General features: G+C 36.0%; 1 protein-coding gene across 3 annotated transcripts in view; it reads left to right on the top strand.

The window, feature by feature from the left end:
* Positions 1 to 19,666, top strand: part of Epha3 (EPH receptor A3) — a 302,047-nt gene that overhangs the window by 224,938 nt on the left and 57,443 nt on the right. For 2 of the 3 annotated variants that reach the window (XM_005076760.4, XM_040750606.1), the window contains exons 6-7: positions 16,974 to 17,098; positions 18,939 to 19,101. In XM_005076760.4, the coding sequence (XP_005076817.1) occupies positions 16,974 to 17,098; positions 18,939 to 19,101 (288 nt within the window). The remainder of the gene's footprint in view (positions 1 to 16,973; positions 17,099 to 18,938; positions 19,102 to 19,666) is intronic. The other variant, XM_005076761.4, reaches the window with a different exon arrangement.

Consider the following 19,666-nt stretch of genomic DNA (forward strand, 5'->3'; position numbering starts at 1 on the left):
GACAAATCTCTCTCTCTCTCTCTCTCTCTCTGTCTCCCCCTCTCTTTCAGACATACACACACACGGTCTGTGCAACACCTCTTTACTGAGTAAATGATTCCATTAAACACAGGAGGACCAGAACAAAGCTAAAACAATGGAGGGAAGGGAATTCCAAGGGAAAAACAGCTGAACGTGGGCTCCCTGGGAAAGTGTTCAATGTTCCCAAACTATGGGTATGAGCAGAAAGCATGAGATTTTTAGTTACCACACGCAAGAGGAAGCTGTGGTGCTTGTTTAACAACTCTGTCCGTCACTCTGTCTAAGTGTGAAAAGTAATTAGAAAAATATTTGTTCCTAAGACAAACTATACTGTGTATGCAATGGTGACTCCAGACAGAACATGGTCATCAGTTAAAGGGACTGTCATTTGAAAACCATTGCTTTAGAGTCAATTCCAAAGGAAAGTGGTTACGTTCATCAACATAGTAAGTTCATTGCTGTGCCAAATGGGTTGGAGGATTTCAATCTCATCAAAGGTTAACTATGATGAAGACAGAGCCCCCATGTACTTAGGAGAGTGCGGCATTTACATCAGAAGTAAATTTGCAAAATGCGTCAATTCTAATGTTGAGAATGTCCTTAGTTTCTTATAGACAACTCCCCATTTGAGTTTTATACCATCTCCTTTATTTCACTTTCATGACACTTCTCCTGGGAAAGGCATGGAGCTCCTCAGGAATAAAATCATTTTATCACATATACTTTAATAATTTTGATTAAGCAGAGAAGCAGTGAGGAAGAATGTGAAAAATGATACTGGTCCATTGTTAATTCAGAATTTAGTTTTATTAAATATTTGTACCCACCAATTTTTAAAATTATATATATTAAGTGTATGTATTGACCCCACCCATACTTTTTTGTGACTTAATTTTTATAATAACTATTGGGAGTGTATTTACGTCTTGTAATACCCACCATTTCCTGGGTACAACCTTATGATTTTAGTAAATTTACTGATGGATGCCATCAACTTCATAAATTAGTTTTAGAGTGTTTTCACCTCTATTGAGCAACAGCACAAATCCATAATTACCCTTACTTATATTTTTAAATAAATTTCAACCTTAGAATCTCATGGAATGTGCAATTTCATCAATGAAAAAAATTAAATTTATTTCACAAGCTTAAGATGGAGGTTTAGAGATTTTCCAAACATTAAGTAAAATAGAATGGTTTCCCTACGAGCCTGAAGGCCACACAGGGCTATCTTACTGGTGAAGATTTTGTGTTAATTATTGAAGTAAGAATCCCAAATACCTATTCTGAGATAAAAGCCAAAATTGAAAGAAAGAAGCACTACTATATATGTATCCACATAATTTTCCTTTTAGTTTTACTCATGCAATCCAAAAATGGAACAACTTCAGGCGATTTTCTCTAATGTGCTAAAATTTTTATGGTGCAGAGAAAAATTAATATGCTCCAGTTCTCAAAATCTTAAGGTCAGTTATATGCAGTATTCATAATTTGAAAAATGTGCACCAATGCATTTCCCTGATTTGGATGGGCTCAAGAACAAGAATTGCTTCAGCATTCATGGCTGACTGAAAGATATTTAAAAATTAAAAAAACATGATCCTATTCCTGGTAGTAAACAAGTCAAGTCACAGGCATTGTGAATATTAACAGCAGGTAGTTTGTCTTTGCAATTTCTCCAGTCTTGTTTTGTTCTTGGCTTCTCAAAGCTCTCTGCTCATGAGGAATAAATGTTTGCATTCCTTGATTGAGTGATGAGGGTCAGAGACAGAAGAAATTTGTTTGGGGCAAAATGAGTTTTGGAAGCATTACTGCATGCTGACACAAAGCAAGCTTAGCAAGCCAGAAAAGACATTCTGCAGGCACAATAGCTTTGAAAACAGCAAGTCTCTACTGGTGTTCATCTCAGATGTATAAACTTGCAAACATACAAATCAACTTATTTCCCACCTGCTTCTTTCAGAAAAATAGACTAGAAGAAAATTAATAAACATGATACGTTTTAGCATTTAATTTGTTATATTTTAATTGGAATTTGGCAATGGGTTTGGAATGAATAGTTGGAAATGATGCAGAAGTGTCTATAAGGGTCTAGTTGTCCAATGTATTTAACATTGTTCCATTTTATCCAGTTACTTAGAATTAACAAATAATAACCTGGATTGTTTAAGAACATACCCATGTCAGCTGTCTCTGTGGGCTTCACCAGCACAGTCTTGATCCCTTTGCTCATCACTCCTCCCTCTCTGTCACTGGATTTCAGGAATTCAGTTCAGTGTTTAGTTGTGGGTATCTGCCTCTGCTTCCATCAGTCACTGGATGGAAGGTGTGGCAATGGGATTATAGGCTGGCACTCCCCTGGTCCATGTCTAAAATACATATATGAGTGAGTACAGGACCCCAGACTGAAGACTGAGAGGCCAGCATGGGACTCATCCAGACCCCCTGAATGTGGTGTCAGTGAGGAGGTCTCGGCAATCTCTGGGGCCTTGGGTAGTAGATCAAAATTTACCATGGTGTACGAATGAACTTTGGGAGCCATTCCACATGGAGGGAAGCTCTCTCAGCCTGGACACATGTGGGAGGACCTAGGTCCTGCCCTGGATGAAATTACAGACTCTGGAGATTCCCCATGGAGGGCCTCACCCCCCCACGGGGAATGGTGTGGGAATTGGGTGGGGAGCTGGAGGGCTGGTAGAGGGGCTAGGGAGGAGGGAAGGGAGAGGCATCTGGGATTGACATGTGCAGCAAACTTGTTTCTAATTTAAATTTAAAAATTGCATAAGAAAGAACATACCAGTGTTTTAAATAAGCTACTTGCATCACGGTGACATGGAATCAGGTTTGTAATCAAGATATTTAACATTCTCTTCAGTCAGTAACCTATTAAGTTTTCCCTCTTTTGCAACATTATTGTCCTATGTGTCTTAGAGCATTGTGTACTTCTATATATGAGTAAGCTGAATGCATCTCACCTGACTTCTAAAATCTGATTTCCAAATGTTCAGGCAGACTCCATAGACTTCCTGTTATGATAGGTTTGGGTTTCTACCTCCCTCAAGGAGGGATCAACTATACTATTCCCAAGAGGTCTTTGCTCTCTGCTGTAGTTAGAGGCCTATGGACTTGGAGGAGGTCCTGCTTGGCTTACATACAAGCCATATGGGCCAGACATCCACAAGTCGTGTGCTAAGAATATCTCCGATTATTCTTAATTTGTGTTTGCTCCCAGATGTATGTACGATGAATAATACTTAAGTCAAACACATACTCTTAAGGTTTCTACTACATTTACAATTGAAAATTAAAAAGATAATGTATAATAAAAATTCATGACTCATAGAACAGAAGAATTAAACAATGGCTCAGTCATGTATACAAGATTTATAAGGAGCATTATCATGACTTCAGCAGTAAATCTCTTTTGTTCTCACTTACCCAAGTATGTACTGAAGTGTGAATGAGGTTAATGCAGGCTTACTGTTGGACCTATGTAATTGAACATATATATGTGTCTATGTGTGTGCATCAAACATTTGCACTTCACTTCTGGTTATCAGTTGTCAGGTGTGCTACAGTGCCTCCAAAAAGGTTTGTCCATAGTAATAATGGATTCTTTTTATATTTTAAAGATATTTTGCTTTGAAAATGAAAATATTCAGCAAAGATTAAAAAATAAATAAAACATGCTGATGCGAGGCCTCAATTTTACTAACCAGGTACTGGGTTGCTCAAGATGCTTGTGTTAGGTTGTGATTTAGTGCCACCCTCTCACCAGAAATATAATCCAACTAAAATCCTGGACCCTAACCAGCAGAGACACAGGAGCCTCCAAGGTAATAAGCTTGTAAGTGTAGAAGCACCTATCCTTTAACTGGTGTGTGCTATTGAAACCATATATTACCTTAGCTTTTACAGGCTTTTTCAGAACTTGGCTATAAATTAAACATCAAAGACACTGTACCACGAAAGTCTCTGATGGTCTGATTGTTTGTAGCCCCTCTACATTCTTAAGCTGAAACCTAATAACCAATGTGATGGTGTTAAGAGGCAGGAAGATGATTAGGTTGTGAACATGGCTCTCACGCGACTGGAATTACTGCCAAGCAATGATTGGTAAAGTTCAGGACAGTTCATAAAGCTGGAAGGAAAGACTGAATGCTTTCACCTCAAAGAAGTGGTAAATACTGGATGGTTCATACATGCTTAATACACTTTATAAGTACTGTGTGGTAATTAATAGTTTGTAAGTACTGTGAGGTAATTGATTCTACCAATGGAGCTCCCAGCCTATTTTAAAATATTGTACAATGCATTCATTCACCAAAATATATTATCCAATAAAGATGTATAATTTTGTTTGTATGTATGGAAGCAAAAATATGATAACATTTAAAAGGTATAACCAGAAGGAAGTTTGCTCTTCAAGCTCCTTAAAAGGTATGTCATTCCTTGTGACATAGGGCCACAAGTAGGTACACGAAGGTTGATCAACAGATGAGATGTGAAAGGGAGCACATACAGAAGCCGTTGTGTAGTTTCCATATGGAACTCAAAGCAGAATAAACAGAATTATGATTGGGCAGTTTAAGTAGTTAGGTGGACTCAGGAACAAAAATTGGCTTTGTCATATCCTGTACATTACTTAGAGACTAGGACAGAGATCAACTATTTATTTGATAAGAGGTAGAGGTAGACAAGAAGGAATTTTACTGTTATTAGCTATATTCATTTGCTTTCTGTAATCCACCAGCTCCAAAAGAGGCAGTTCTTTCTCAGTAAAGAAAGATATGAAGCCAAAGCATGAAGGATACATAAAAAATATAAGTTCCTACAGGGATACACAGAAATATGACTGTATAGTCTATAAAATTTTCTTATGTCTAAATTGAGGTGCTATTAATGCACAAAGGTCTTGACTGATCACAAAGGAAAAATTCCTATGACAAACACACATACCTGAAAATGTCAAGATAGATTACTTCTTTCAATGTGGAGTGATCTCTGCTTCTATTTTCTAGTCCATAGCCACAGTGTTAATCAAAGTTTAATTTGTTTTAGATCAGCATGTATTTACCCTAATTTCTAAACATAATATGGCCCAATAAACGTAAATTGCTCTATTCTTCTGACTTGATGCTTTAGGCTAGAAACCAAACAACACAGGAAGATAGATCATCATCAACGATGTTTTCTCACCATAATCTTTAAAGTGGAAATTGTATGAATGTCTTTCTTATAGTAATAATGTGTTTTAGTTATGCCTCTTAATTCCTCAGCTAATTCAGACATCATGTCCTTTTTTGAGAAGCCCCATGCCGTGTTCCAGCTGCATCCAGAAACAATCCATCTGTGCTGAGCTAGAATGTGGTAACTGCACCCAAGTCATCATGATCCACAACAGAATAGGCATCCTAGCAGGACTTAACACAAAACAAGCAGAATAATAAAATCTCCATGTGATTAACCTGCTTCTAACCAGAATTGTCTTCTTGGTTTATTTGGGCTCAATTTCAAATGATCATGGTCATTCACTTTATCTCACTTCTGTACTAACATCTAACAGCTCCCTTCTGTGGTGTTTGGGGTACCTGTGATAAGAATAAGCTTATCTGCATTCAAAAGTTCTGTGAGATGTTTTCCAATTGTTGCTAAGATTTCATGTTGACTTGCTTTGTTGTTTTATTATAACTTCATATTTGTAGACACCACTTAACTAAACACATTTCCTTTATTAAAGAAACAAGCCAAGGTACTGTAAAGATCCACCCAGCATTCCTATGGACTTAGACTTTTCCAATCCCAACAAAGAATTTTTTCTAAATATTATCACTAGTAACTTATGAGCAAACAAATTGTTGCCTAATTTAGAATTAAACATTTGACTTTACTCAAAATGAAGTAGTATGTTTTGGACATTTAAGATATTTAGAAACTTAATGGAGTGAGGAGTTTCTCAAATTATTCTTGGCTTTAAAGGAGGAAAGATTCTATTCCCTTCCTCTGGGTTATTTTTGTTTCCTCTGGAATGCATATTTCTAACTTGAGACTCAGATAAATAATTAGAATATAAAGCATATATTTTTAGATATAAAGTAGGAAATACTGCATTTCAAACTTGAACTCAGAGTTAAATAACTATTTGTCTAATAATTTGAACACATTATATACCAAGTGAAATGGATTTTTAAAAATGGAAAAATATATAGACATACTAGAATTTCCTTTATTTTTTGTTTAAAACAAAAGATAATCAAATGCCCCTACAGTAGTGTACCCTCTAAATAGAGCAAAAGCATAGGCTGGAAACTGCTCTGACATTCCCCACAATCCTCACAGCCTTCAGTAACAAAAACCAAACCAAAACAAAAAACCCTATTCTCTTAGAACTAGGTTTGCTGAACCAGAAATGGCAGTATCATGGCTCTCCAATAGACCTAAAGAAAGAAGAAAGTCACAGAAAATACCAGAACCATTTGTCTTAAACTACACTGATATTGCAGATGTATATATGCACAGAAACTCTAGGATCGAATACTTTACAAAACGGAATCCACTGTAAATAGCTTTATCTGTTCTGGTTTGCATCAGTTATTACACAGAAAGTTTCTAACTATTGGTATTAATCAACTTGAAAAGCTGTTTAAACAGCTGACCAGACAAAGGTTAACTCTTGAATCCCAGGTATCAGCCTGGGAATCCAGCATGGGACTGATCAAGACCCCCTGAATCTGGGTGTCAGTGAGGAGGCCTAGGTAATCTATTGAGCCTTGGACAGCAGATCAGTACCCATCCCAAGTATACACACGGTCTCTGGACTCCCATAGAACAATGTGAGGTGCACTCTCACCCTGAACTCTTGGGGAAGGGTCTAGGCCCTGCCCTATATGAAATGACAGACTATGGACACCCCCATGGAGGGCCTCACCCTCCCTGGGGGAATGAGGGGATAACGGGGGGGGGGGTGGGGGGAGGGCACGGGAGGAGGGGAGGGAAAGGGAGAGGGACCTCGTACTGACTTGTGAAGCAACCTTGTTTCTTATCTAAATTTAAAATGGAAAAAAAAAAGTGCACCTGTTTGCAAACAGTAGATTCTTTCATATGGAAAGTTGTACTTAGAAACATTACATTTGTCTCATTGATTTTGTAATCATGGCAAGATGCGGATGATTCCATTGAAAAACATGATGGTGTCAAACAATGAACAATTTATATTTAAGGATGAATTGGAACATGAATTGAGAAACTAAAAAGCATAACTTCAACTTCACGAATGTATGAAATAAAAGTTTTTAAAGTGACTCCTTCCTCTAGCCCAGTTGTTCTCCACCTCCCTAATGCTATGACCTTTCAATCCAGCTCCTCATGCTGTGGTGACCCTGCCAACAATAAATTACTTCATTGCTGCATCATAACTATATATTTTACTGTTATGAATCATAAATATCAAATATGCAGGATATCTGATATGTGACCCATGGGAGTCAAGACCAACAGGTTGAAACCACTGCCTATCCCTTCAGTTTTTATCTTTTTTCCTGCTCTATGCAGACTTTGAGATGTGATTTGTAGATCTCTGCATCTGGTTCCATCAGTTACTGGATGAAGGCTCTATGATGACAGTTAGGTTATTCACCAATCTAATTACAGGGGCAGGCCAGTTTGGGCATCCTCTCCACTATTGCTAGGAGTCTTTGCTGGGGTCATTCTTGTAGATTCTTGGGAATTACCCTAGCATCAGGTTTCTCCCTGACCTCATAGTGGCTCTATTAGGATATCTCTTTTGTTGTTCTTCTACTGCCTCCCTTCCCCTCTCAACCATCCCATTTCCTCATGTTCTCATCATCCTTCCCCTCTTCAGTACCACCCCTCCTTCCCATTCCCAGTTTATCCAGCAGATCCAATCTAATTTACCTTTCCAGGTAAATCCATGAGTCCTTGTTAGGGTCTTCCATGTTGCCTTGTAGTCTGGTTATCCTTTGCTTTACAATTAATATCCACTTATGAGTGAAAACATATCATGTTTCTGAGTCTGGGTTACCTCACTCAGAATGTTTTTTTTCTAGTTCTATCCATTTGCCTGCATATTTCATGAGGCCATCCTTTTTTTCTTTTTTTTTACGTGGCTTTTTTTTATTACTCTACATCTTTTAATTTTACTTTTTTGAGGCAGGGTTTCTCTGTGTACTATGGCTGCCCTTGAACTCCCTCTGTACATGAGGCTGGCCTTGAAATCACAGAGATCCGCCTGCCTCTGCCTACCGAGTGCTGGGATTAAAGGTGTACACCACCACAGCCCCTTTCTCTACTTCTTTTACCACTATCCTGTTTCTTTTTCTCTCCCAAGCCTACGTATATTTTTTTTTTTGAGAAAGAGTACATTTTTATTGCTTTAAGTCATCCAGTTTGAGATGTTTTTTGTCTACAATCAGAGCAAAATTGTAAACAGTCATGCTCTATTGGAAGTACAGTTCTCAACTGTAGGGAGAGATCACATACCTGCGGCCACGTGGTTAGGGTTACAGATACCTGATCTCCCAAAACAGAGAAAATCAAATTCATAAAGAAAACAATTTGGATCCTTCCACATATTGTAAGAAAAATGCCAATCTCTGGAGTCCTTACATTCTACACTGATGCAAAAAAGTCAGGAAAAACAGGTTTAAATCAAGAAATACAAATAAAGCAGTTCAAAGTTTTACAACTCTGCACAAAAGGCAGAGTTGTATGCCATTCTCATGGCACTTATGGATTTTACAGAGCCTCTCAATATAGTTACTGATTCTAAATATGCAGAGAAAGTCATTTTACACATTGAGACCACTGAATTTATTACTGAGGATATGGAATTAACTTCATTGTTAATACAATTACAGGAAACTATTTTTTTTATTTTCCAGTTTAAATTTAGATAAGAAACGAGGTTGCTTCACAAGTCAGTTCCAGGTCCCTCTCCCATTCCCTCCCCTCCTCCCGTGCCCTCCCCCCAATCCCCCCCCCGTTATCCCCTCATTCCCCCAGGGAGGGTGAGGCCCTTCATGGGGGTGTCCATAGTCTGTCATTTCATATAGGGCAGGGCCTAGACCCTTCCCCAAGAGTTCAGGGTGAGAGTGCACCTCACATTGTTCTATGGGAGTCCAAAGTCCGTGTGTATACTTGGGATGGGTACTGATCTGCTGCAAAAGGCTCAATAGATTCCCTAGGCCTCCTCACTGACACCCAAATTCAGGGAGTATTGATCAGTCCCATGCTGGATTCCCAGGCTGATGCCTGGGTTTCAAGAGTTAACATTTGGCTAGTCAACTGAGTAGTACTCCATTGTGTAAATCTACCACATTTTCCCTATCCATTCTTCAGTTGAGGGGCAGCTAGGTTGTTTGCACATTCTGGCTATTACAAATCATGGTGCTATGAACATAGTTGAGCAAGTTTCCTTAGGGTATGATTGAATGACCTTTGAGTAAATGCTCGAGAGTGGTATTGCTTAACCTTGTTTGATTCCCAATTTTCCTCGAAACCACCATCCTGATTTCCAAAGTGGATGTGCCAGTTTGCACTCCCATCAGCAGTGAAGGAGTGTTTCCTGACTCCACATCCTCTCCAAAATAAGCTCTCTTCAATGGTATCAGAGTTGTTGGATTTGCATTTTTCTGATGATGAAGGATGTTCAGCATGTCCTTAAATGTCTTTTGATCATTTGAGATTCTTCTGGTTAAAACTCTGTTTATGTCTGTACCCCATTTTTCAATTTGGTTATTTTATGTTTAGATGTCTAGTTTCTTGAGTTCTTTATGTATTTTGGAGATCAGCCCTCAGTCAGATGTGGGGTTGGTGTAAAATTTTTGACTTTTGCCTACAGACTTTATAACTACCCCGAAATCTTTAAAATTTAATAGTCAACACTTCTGGTGTTCAAGAAATTTGGGACTCAGACCCCCAAATATTGATTACACTCTAAAGGCCAGCATTAGCACATAGTCAATGCACTATATCTTAGACTGTTTTCTCTCAATACCAATTATTTGGTTGAAAAATAATAGCCTTGTTCTTTACTGTAGAGTTCATATTGAATAATTTTCTCTTCTAAGTATATTTTAATTATACATTTAGTTTGAATTTTGTTATTTTTAATATTGAGTGCTGAAGAAAATTTACCTGTTACAAGAACTGGACTCAAAATATGTTCTGTATTCCATCAATAGCTTACTAAGAACCTTGACTAGACTCAAGCAAGGCTGGTAATATGCTTGCTTAGAAAAAAGAATAATTATCATCTAATGAGAAAGCCATACTGATAAGAAATATATATAGCTTTCAGGTATGTTGGCACTCACTATTAGTCAAGCCCTAGGAGGCTGAGGAAGGAGAATGGTAAGTTTGAGCATACCTGAGGATAAAATGCTGTAGATTATCCTTGTTTATGATTTCACTTATCATGGTTTCAGTAGCCTGACATTAACTGTGGCTTGAAATATTAATGGAAAATTCCAGGAATAAACAATTCATAAGTTTTAAATCATTCATGATTCTGAGTAGTGCGATGAAGTGCCATGATAGCCCTCTCTGACCCACCTGGGATTTGAGTCATTTCTTTGCACAGTACCTTTACACCCTAACATGCCACTGGCTTGTTAGTTACATAGCTGGTTCCATGGTTATCAAGTAGACTGCTTGGGAATCATAGTGGTTATTTATTTGATTTTAGGAACTTTTCATTATAACCAATGTAAGATGTTGCCCAATTTATAAATTAACACTCTTCATATACTTGAATGTAAATTAAAAACTACAATCTATATAACAGTGTTGTGTGTGGTTTCAGATGTCAGCTGAGGAGTTCAGGAAAGACAGTTGGCATAAATGCTGGCAGAGGAGCACCAAGTTTCCATCAAAACTTTGTTTAAATAAAGAGCAATGAGTAAGAGAGCTATTATTTTGAAGCCTTTAAGGAAGACTTACGTTACAGGGGGAATACATTTTCTTTCATACTGTGAACTGTATTTGGGAAATGGTTATGAACAGAAAAGTTTACCAAAGTCAACTGTACAAAAAAAGTACATGTCTAGGTTTATATCTTGGAGCTTATTGTCCCATAGCATTTAGGGATTATTAGGCTGGGTGTTGGCGGCACATGCCTTTAATTCCAGCACTGGGGAGGTAGAGACAGGTGGATTTCTGTGAGTCCCAAGCCAGTCTGATCTACAGAGTGAGTGTCAGGATAGGCTCCAAAGCTAAACAGGAAACCCTGTCTAGAAAAAAACAAAAACAAACAAACAAAAAACAAAACAAAAAAAGCCAACAAACCAACCAACCAACCAAACAAACAAAAAACAGCAAAAAAGAAATTACTTAACAGTTGAGCTTCTGAGATATTGACAAATCAGGAAGTGGCTATTCAACTTGCTTTTTGTACTGATAGCTCATTAGACTGAACAGAGTGGAAGTTCTGGCAATTGTCAGATGAAAAAAGGAGATGTTGGTAAGCCTGGAAAAGGTACAAAGAAGTATAACTCTAATATGAGGCACACCGAAAAGAGCAATGTGTGTGGCCAAAAGGGGCAGCTCCTAAGAGTGGCAAGTTTAAGGGAAGTTGAGGTGTGGTGGGATGATGGAGAACATTCAGCTATGAAAGATTATGCTAAATAGAACCCAGGAATGATTCTGGATTTAATAGAAATGTTCATGTCTGAGAAATACTGCAAAGGAAATGTTAAGTGGGCATTGTAATGAATGGTAAAGAACGCTAGAAGAGTAAAGATTAGAAAGGCACGTCTGACTCAAAAATCTTTCAACCATTCACTGCACAATATTTTCCCATAGAGATAATCTTTAAAAGTCTTGGCTCACTTAGACAAGAAATACTGAGCCTCTTTTGTTATTACTTTAACTTGCACAAAGTCCTGACCACTGTGATACCTCAGAGGTTCATTAGAAATTCCCAAACCCAGAAAGAGGAAAGTCCCAATAAAAACAAACCACCAAACCAGACGATTTGGGAGTTTCATTTTTAAATTTTTGCCTTCCTGACTCTTAGGAAGGGCTGTATTTTAGTTACAGAGTAAGAGTACATGGAGCTTCAAAAGCATCATGATACAAATGATGAACCCATCTCCCATCTGTCAGCAGACTGGGTATGCATCCATGTTCATCTTGTCTTATACATGTCACAAGCAAATCATGCCCTATCTCCACAATAATTTCACACAGGAAAAATTTTCCCCAGGAAAATCCTTTTGGAACAACCCTGTTGTATCTCATTTTTCTGTTATTTCAGTAAGGGAGCTAGTGACATTGGTGACATTAACCGTGACAGTATTGTTCTTCTTCTACACATAATTGAAGAAAGTATTTTTTAGAAAGAGTTCTTTTCAACCTTTAGGCTAGGTATCAACTGAAAACTATTATGGGCTATATCTGCCTCTCTGTCACGTGTGTGGATTCAACATTGCATGTTGCTGGCTCAGTGTCAATTCTTTGCTTTGGAAAAGCATCCAGAGTATCATTTATTCCCAAATTTCCATTTACTTATGACTCTTCAGAACACAGATTGAAAAAAACATGGTAATAGGAGCGTTCATAAGACACAGACTACCAAAACATAATGGGAGAAAATAGCTATCCATCCAGTTGCCTGTTAAGACCACAACTGCTTTTGTTTTCATGGCTCAAGAACTATAAGAACCATGCACAAATCCACAGTGGCAAGAGTTAAGAATTTATTACCACTCACTAACATATAAATCCCGAAGAGCTTCATGGAAGTTGTGTGATGATGTATTAACCTGATCCTCTGTACCAACCTTACTACACTTTGTGTGTTTTCTTTCATTTCCCAGACCTTTTTATTATCAACATGGTAATAAGATGTTCACACCAGCGCATGTTTTTATTCTTTAAAGAAGCATGAGTACAGTTGATATCAATTAGTTACATATATGATTGTTGTAATTACTTCCTTCTGTTTTGTTTTATAAAGGACTTGCCTACTAGTTGTAACCTATAACAGCAAAGCTAAAATCACATATTATCTTTCCTGAAAATACCAGTGAAACAGTTTCATATATCAAGACATGACTTATAGTATTGAAAAACTAACTTCACTTATTTCAAAATCTTCTCTATATCTGTCTTTTTCTCAATACATTATCTAGTTAATAATAGTTGCCTGTATAAAAGCTTATTAAATTTACCAGTTGGATAATCTGTGCTCTTAATGACACAATAACATTATCTTTTGTTTAGAGTATGTTAAAGACACACAGTTAAAATCTTATGCAGATTTATGAATTTGTTCCCCAATAACTACTGATTTGCCTACTAAACATTTTCATAAGGAAACACATGCTACAGGTAAAATATTGGGTTTTCCACATATGAGAAGTGTACTCTTCACTTAGTGATTTTATCCTTAATTTCTTTTTATTTGATTTTACTTTAGCATTTTTCCTCAATTACAACAATAACCTCCATTGTTTTAAGTGGCAATTTTGAAAAATAGAAGAATTTGAAGAAAGTTAGTCAAACTGATTCTGTGATAGAGATGTAATACTGTATTATTTACACAGATGGATTAATGGATTTCTGAATATGGAACTAGCAATTACAACAAGTCACCATTCTTACCTAAAAACTAAAGCAATATAATTTAAATTGCTTTTTCATTAGCATTATAAATTGTTTTAGAACACATGAAGTGTGGAAGAATTATAACTTAGTGTGTGAACTAAAAAGTGCTCTAAGAAACTTTTTTAAAAAGTGATAAAATACAGTGTCCATAGAATTGGTCTTCCTGCATTATTTTGTAATGTCCAACCATTATTTACAAGGAGAGAGAAAAACAATTTCTGTTAATTATTTATTAATGCTAAAATATTGATGAGCATTGTGTCAGAGTAATGAGCTTCCCGCCGGTGAACTGGGTTGAACTGGACTGCAGTGCAGTCAGCAGAAGGGGCATGTATTAGAGAGCAGAACAAATGACTTAACAGGGGTCTAAAAGCAGCAATCAGAAAAGGTTCATTTAACATAGAGATGGCACAAGCTTCAAGCAATTGCTTCTACTTAAGTAAGTGTGGGATTACAAAAGGCTATTTATTACAGTCCAAAGGGGCCCTGCAACTTGCTCAAAAGCCTTTGAAGAAATCCAACAGTTACAAAGTCTTGCTCACTTCAGAAGCAGTAAAATTTGGGCAGATCCCAAAGCTGCCCTACAAATGCTTTCATTGCAAAAAAGTTAATACAATCCTCATCCCACTTTTCCTGGACTTCATTTTCTCTCTATTTATAGGGAGCAATATTAGAACTGGTTATTTTCCAAAACTACCTTGACACGCATTTCAGTCGTAATGAAATATAATATAGTTTCATGAAGATATGGAATTAAATGGAAGGTTTCTGGGGCTTAGGCAGAAATGGTTTCAACATTAAATTCTTTGAAATACTCTGTAGGCAGGTATTAAAATATTCTGTGTCAAAAGATGTGCTTCAGGACAGAAACTTCTCCATTGTTTGCTTAAGAATTAAACATGGTAACAAGGATATTGAAGGCTATTTATATTTTGGTAGCACTTGAATTATAAATTTATTTTTGTATTACGTTAAGTAGAGAGAAATAATTCTCAAATTTTCAACATTGCTCCTACTAATTTCTACTATAAATATTGAATAGTTTATGTCAATTATAATATAAATAAAATAACATATTTTCTTTGAAATTAACTTCAGGGCAGCAAAGGTAAGGGAGAAGGCCAATTTGTCAATTAAAAGAGAATATTGAATAGGTGAAGAGTATGCCTGAACCGTAAATTGACATACAAAATAACTGTTTGTTAATGAGAAAAAGTTAAAAATAAAATCAACTTATTCCTTCATTTAAAAAGCAAAACCTACATTTTCCTTAGTATAAAAATTTATAATTTCATTCCCAAATCACTTGGCATAGTGATACTTTCATTAGAGCCTAAGTTAATATTTGGCTCTTACAAACAAAAGAAAGAGGAGGGTATTAACTGATGTTAACTGAAGTGGTACAAGTAATGACTAATAAAAAAAAGCTTTACTTTTAGGAAAGTAATAAACATGAGAGGTCCTTGTAGATGGATCATTTTGGATGAAATAATATAAAAGCTGTCATGTAGTGACCATAGAAACATCTAATTAAGAACCAATATGTAACCTAGTGGTATTCACTCTTGTGGAAAGGAAAACACACACATTTCAAGTACCGTTTGAATTTGTAAGAATTGCTAAGATTTTATAGTTTCTTTTGTCATTTTTCAGTACAATTTCAATGGCTTGAAACATCTAATGACAGCTAATCCAACCAGGCTATAACAACAGGAAAGCCCTGTATTCGCCATTCTTGGATGATGCTAAAATGTTAGTTTGAAAAGTTAGAAGTAAGTAAAATTGGTCCAGCATTTATTTAAATTTTATTCAAATTATACCCAGACGTAATCAATGGGTTAGGGAAAGTTTTCTTTTTGGAGTTTAGTGAACTAATACATTAAAGAAGGAAAATAAAAGAGTACCATTTTTTTGTAAGCCTGAATAAAGCTGGAAGATTCTGATAAAAATCTAAACATTGCTAAAAAAAAATAAAGAATGCTTCTTTCATAACTCCAGCAGCTAATGTACCTAAAACTTGTGAGCTTTTGCTTGGTGTTTATAATGCAGAGCAGTATAATTCAAGAGGACAGAGTGCTGTTGCTTCCAGCAAGGTATTTCAGTTATGTAGTGATTCAAGACTTGGTATAAGTAGCTGGATGGACAGAATATATTTTTCCTTTTAAAGAGAAGAATATATATATTATAAACTATCTTATTTTATATATCAATTCCAGTCCTCTCTCCCTCCTCTCCTCCCATGGCCCACACCGACCCCTATCCCATCTCTCTTCTGTTCTTTAGAAAGGTTGAGGCCTTCTACGGGCTCCCACTGAACTAGGGATAAATACTGTTTCACTATCAGAGGCCCCACAGGCTGCCCAGGTCTTCTAAATGACACCCACATTCAGGGAGTCTGGTTCTGTTCTATGCTGGTTTCTGAGCTGTCAGTCTGGGGTCCATGAGCTCCCCCTTGTTCAGGTCAGCTGTTTTTGTGGGTTCCCCCAGCCTGGTCTTGATCCCTTTGCATATCACTCCTCCCTCTCTAAGTAGGAATTTTCTTCAAATATATTTCATCTTAAGATAAAAAAGAAGATGTCTACATCATATCTGGCCTACATATATGAGTTCCTATTGCCATTTTATGATTTGCAAAATGTATATGGAATCACTTAAAAAGTTATTTTAAAATGCATATGCATATCTAATATATATAACAGTCTTTCTATTTCTTATTAAATTTCTCTTAAGAAATGAAAATTCAAAAGTATAATATTGTTTCCTGAATATGTATTTTTATTCATGAAATTTCTAATAGAAGTCAAGATCTACTGTAATATGTTATGTATCATATTTAATGTATAATACACTAAATACTAGCATTATCTATAGATATCATGGGACTCCTTGTACATAACGGATTCTAGTTCACTTCCAGAGTTACACATGAAAATGTTATCAATGAGAATGAGCTAAAGAATCTGGAATTAATAACTTTGCAACATTATAACAAATAGGTAGTCCCATGTTTGGTTCCATGTTTTAATACATCAAGTATTTTTCACTGCTTACATTATAGTAGCAGATTGAAAACATCTGGTCACTTGCCACTAATACACCAGCAGCAGAAAGTCTCAGCTCATTCTCTATAGGCTTTCACGCATCAGGGATGCAATCCAGCTGCTGGAGCAGCACAGGAGGCCAGATTAATGCTTGTGAGCCATGGGAATGAAAAGTAAAAGGTCTTCTTGCCAAAGGTTAGAGCAATGGTAGCTTCCCTGTGCTTGTTGCCTTCTCCCTGTGTTCTTACTGCCCACCCCTCAATCTCTCCCTTTATCTATTTACAGCTCCATCACCTGTCATGACAATTAAGAAAGATCGGACCTCCAGAAACAGTATTTCTTTATCTTGGCAAGAACCTGAGCACCCAAATGGAATTATCCTGGACTATGAGGTCAAATACTATGAAAAGGTGGGAGAAAAGTGTTACTCAGTTGGACTGGGTAGACAGAAACCCTATTATCTCAGGAGCTATATACACTCTTTCAAATAACCCAATGATGTCGCTTACACATGGCATATCCCTGTTTATAACCTGGTCATATGGCCTCTCTGATTTTTAGGTAGAAGAAATTTAGAAATCATCTTGTCAAATCCTCTTTTTTCCTACAGTGACTATCACTTCCAAATGTAACCCAATTAGTAATGACAATAGACAGGGCATTTAAGTCTGTTCTCATCAAAACTCCTACTAGGTTAGCACATTTATATAGTTGCTCCTCAGACAACTGAAGCACATAATTAAAAAAACTATTAGGTAACATAGGAAAATGACTAGACATTAAAGGATTTTGTATATATAAGTTTAAATTCAGATTATACTCCTTCATATATATTATGTACTTCTTATAGCATGCAGGTATGAATTTTAAAATTATTCTCAAATAAACAGTTTGAATGTTTTACTAAATCATCTCCCACAAGATCTATCTTCCTTTGTGCTTACTTTGTTAATATGACTAAATATGGTCTGATTCTGATTATTATATTAATGTTTTTAATAAGTAAATTAATGACATAAAAATAATTTCAATTCTGTTTGTTAATGTAGTAGCTCAGATAACATCTAGTCAGTATATTTAGTTAATGAACATCTGTAATTATGAGCTAATGAGATGGCTCATTGGTCAAACAGTTTGATGTGTAAGCATGAGGACCAGAGTTCAGCTCCCTAACAGCACATAAAAATCCAGGTGTAAATGGGCCCAGGAATCCCTGAAGAAGAGGAGAGTTGAATATAGCAGGATACCTAGGGACTGTTGGAAAGTTCATCTAGCCAATCAGTTTCCTGCTCAGTGAGAGACCCTGTCTCAAAAATAAGACTGCAAGCAATTGAGGAAGACAATTCATGTCAAACTTTGACCTCTGTATGTATACAAACTAATAGTAAAAGAAAATACCTGTTTAATTACCACTTGAGTATATTCACGAAGGACAATGAACTTCTACATATACTCATTTTGTGAACATTACCTGATGAAAGGAATTGTAATATGCCATATGAACCATGTAGAGCAGTGGTTCTCAAATTTCCTAACGTTGCAACATTTTAATACAGTTCCTCATGTTGAGATGACCCCCCAACCATAAAAGTACTTCATTTTTACTTCATAACTGTAATTTGCTACTGTTATGATTCATAATGTAAATATATGGTATGCAGGATGTCTGATATGTGACCCTAAAGGGATTGTGACTTAACAGTTTGAGAATTGTAGCCCAAGAGAGGAAGCTCTGTTTTCTTCCAGACTTTGATATGAAGATATTCAAAATATTCGCCTCTAATAAATAATAGTTAGTCAGATTAAATGTAAATATAGATATACTGAGACAAACAATTTAAACTATTAAAATAGCTCATCTTTGATATTTTTAGAGTAATATATTTCCTACTGGTCATTCATGGGGTATTTCTTTTCCATTTAACTCTGAAGAAGTATTGTATTTATAAGCTTAATCTTAGAATTACTTTAAATTTTATATCGGCTTTGATTTTGAAGAAAGGGTATTTTCATAATAGGTATAATTTCATATTAGGAAATTTAAAAAAGTGAAACCTCATTTTCCTGGTTTCTGTACAACAGGTAAATCATTCCATTAAATTAGACTTATAATTTGTACCCAAGTAATGAAATAATTAACATTACTTGTACTTTCTGACATCTTATACTTTGAGACAAAATTTTAGATAATCTACTATGATAGCATTATGAAGGTTTGGTGTTAACATGATTTTTTTTCTTACTCCAAAGCAGGAACAAGAGACAAGTTATACGATTTTGAGGGCAAGAGGCACAAACGTTACTATCAGTAGCCTCAAGCCAGATACAACTTATGTATTTCAAATTCGAGCTCGGACAGCAGCAGGATATGGAACCAACAGCCGAAAGTTTGAGTTTGAAACTAGTCCAGACTGTATGTATTACTTTGGTTTACTATAAAAAGTGGGATGTTGCAAAATTATGAAGTTCTGATCAATTATCTTTAACATTAACCAAAAATTAGAAAGTGCTGGTATATTGAAAGAACCTTCAGCAAACTGTATGTTCTTATGTATGTGGTGTCATATTTATATGGTGTTAAATTTATTCTAACTCCTGGAATTCCTAACAGTGATTAACAACTTTTACATTAGATTTGTTTAATCCTTAACACATAATACATATAACTAGAGGAAATTTTTATAAATTTTTAGAAATGTAGATATAGTTTCATTTGTATCCATAAGCAACTTAAATAGACTATCAATTTCACTCATAGATGGATAAAATTTGTCTAAAGTTGGCAAGCATTTTCTCAATGGCTTTACTCTTTTTGAAATGTACTTATTTCTTATTTTTAAAGTGCTTCTGCTACAATAGAATTGTTTGTGGTAGGGGTCATTACTACAGTGCTAATAAACATAAATATAAGTGAAAGATTTATTTAACACAATTAAAATGAGACTAAAATTAATTGGAACAGACGTGTGTATGTGTGT

This window comes from Mesocricetus auratus, unplaced genomic scaffold, assembly GCF_017639785.1.
Source record: "Mesocricetus auratus isolate SY011 unplaced genomic scaffold, BCM_Maur_2.0 Super-Scaffold_100008, whole genome shotgun sequence".
Classification (NCBI taxonomy): Eukaryota; Metazoa; Chordata; class Mammalia; order Rodentia; family Cricetidae; genus Mesocricetus; species Mesocricetus auratus.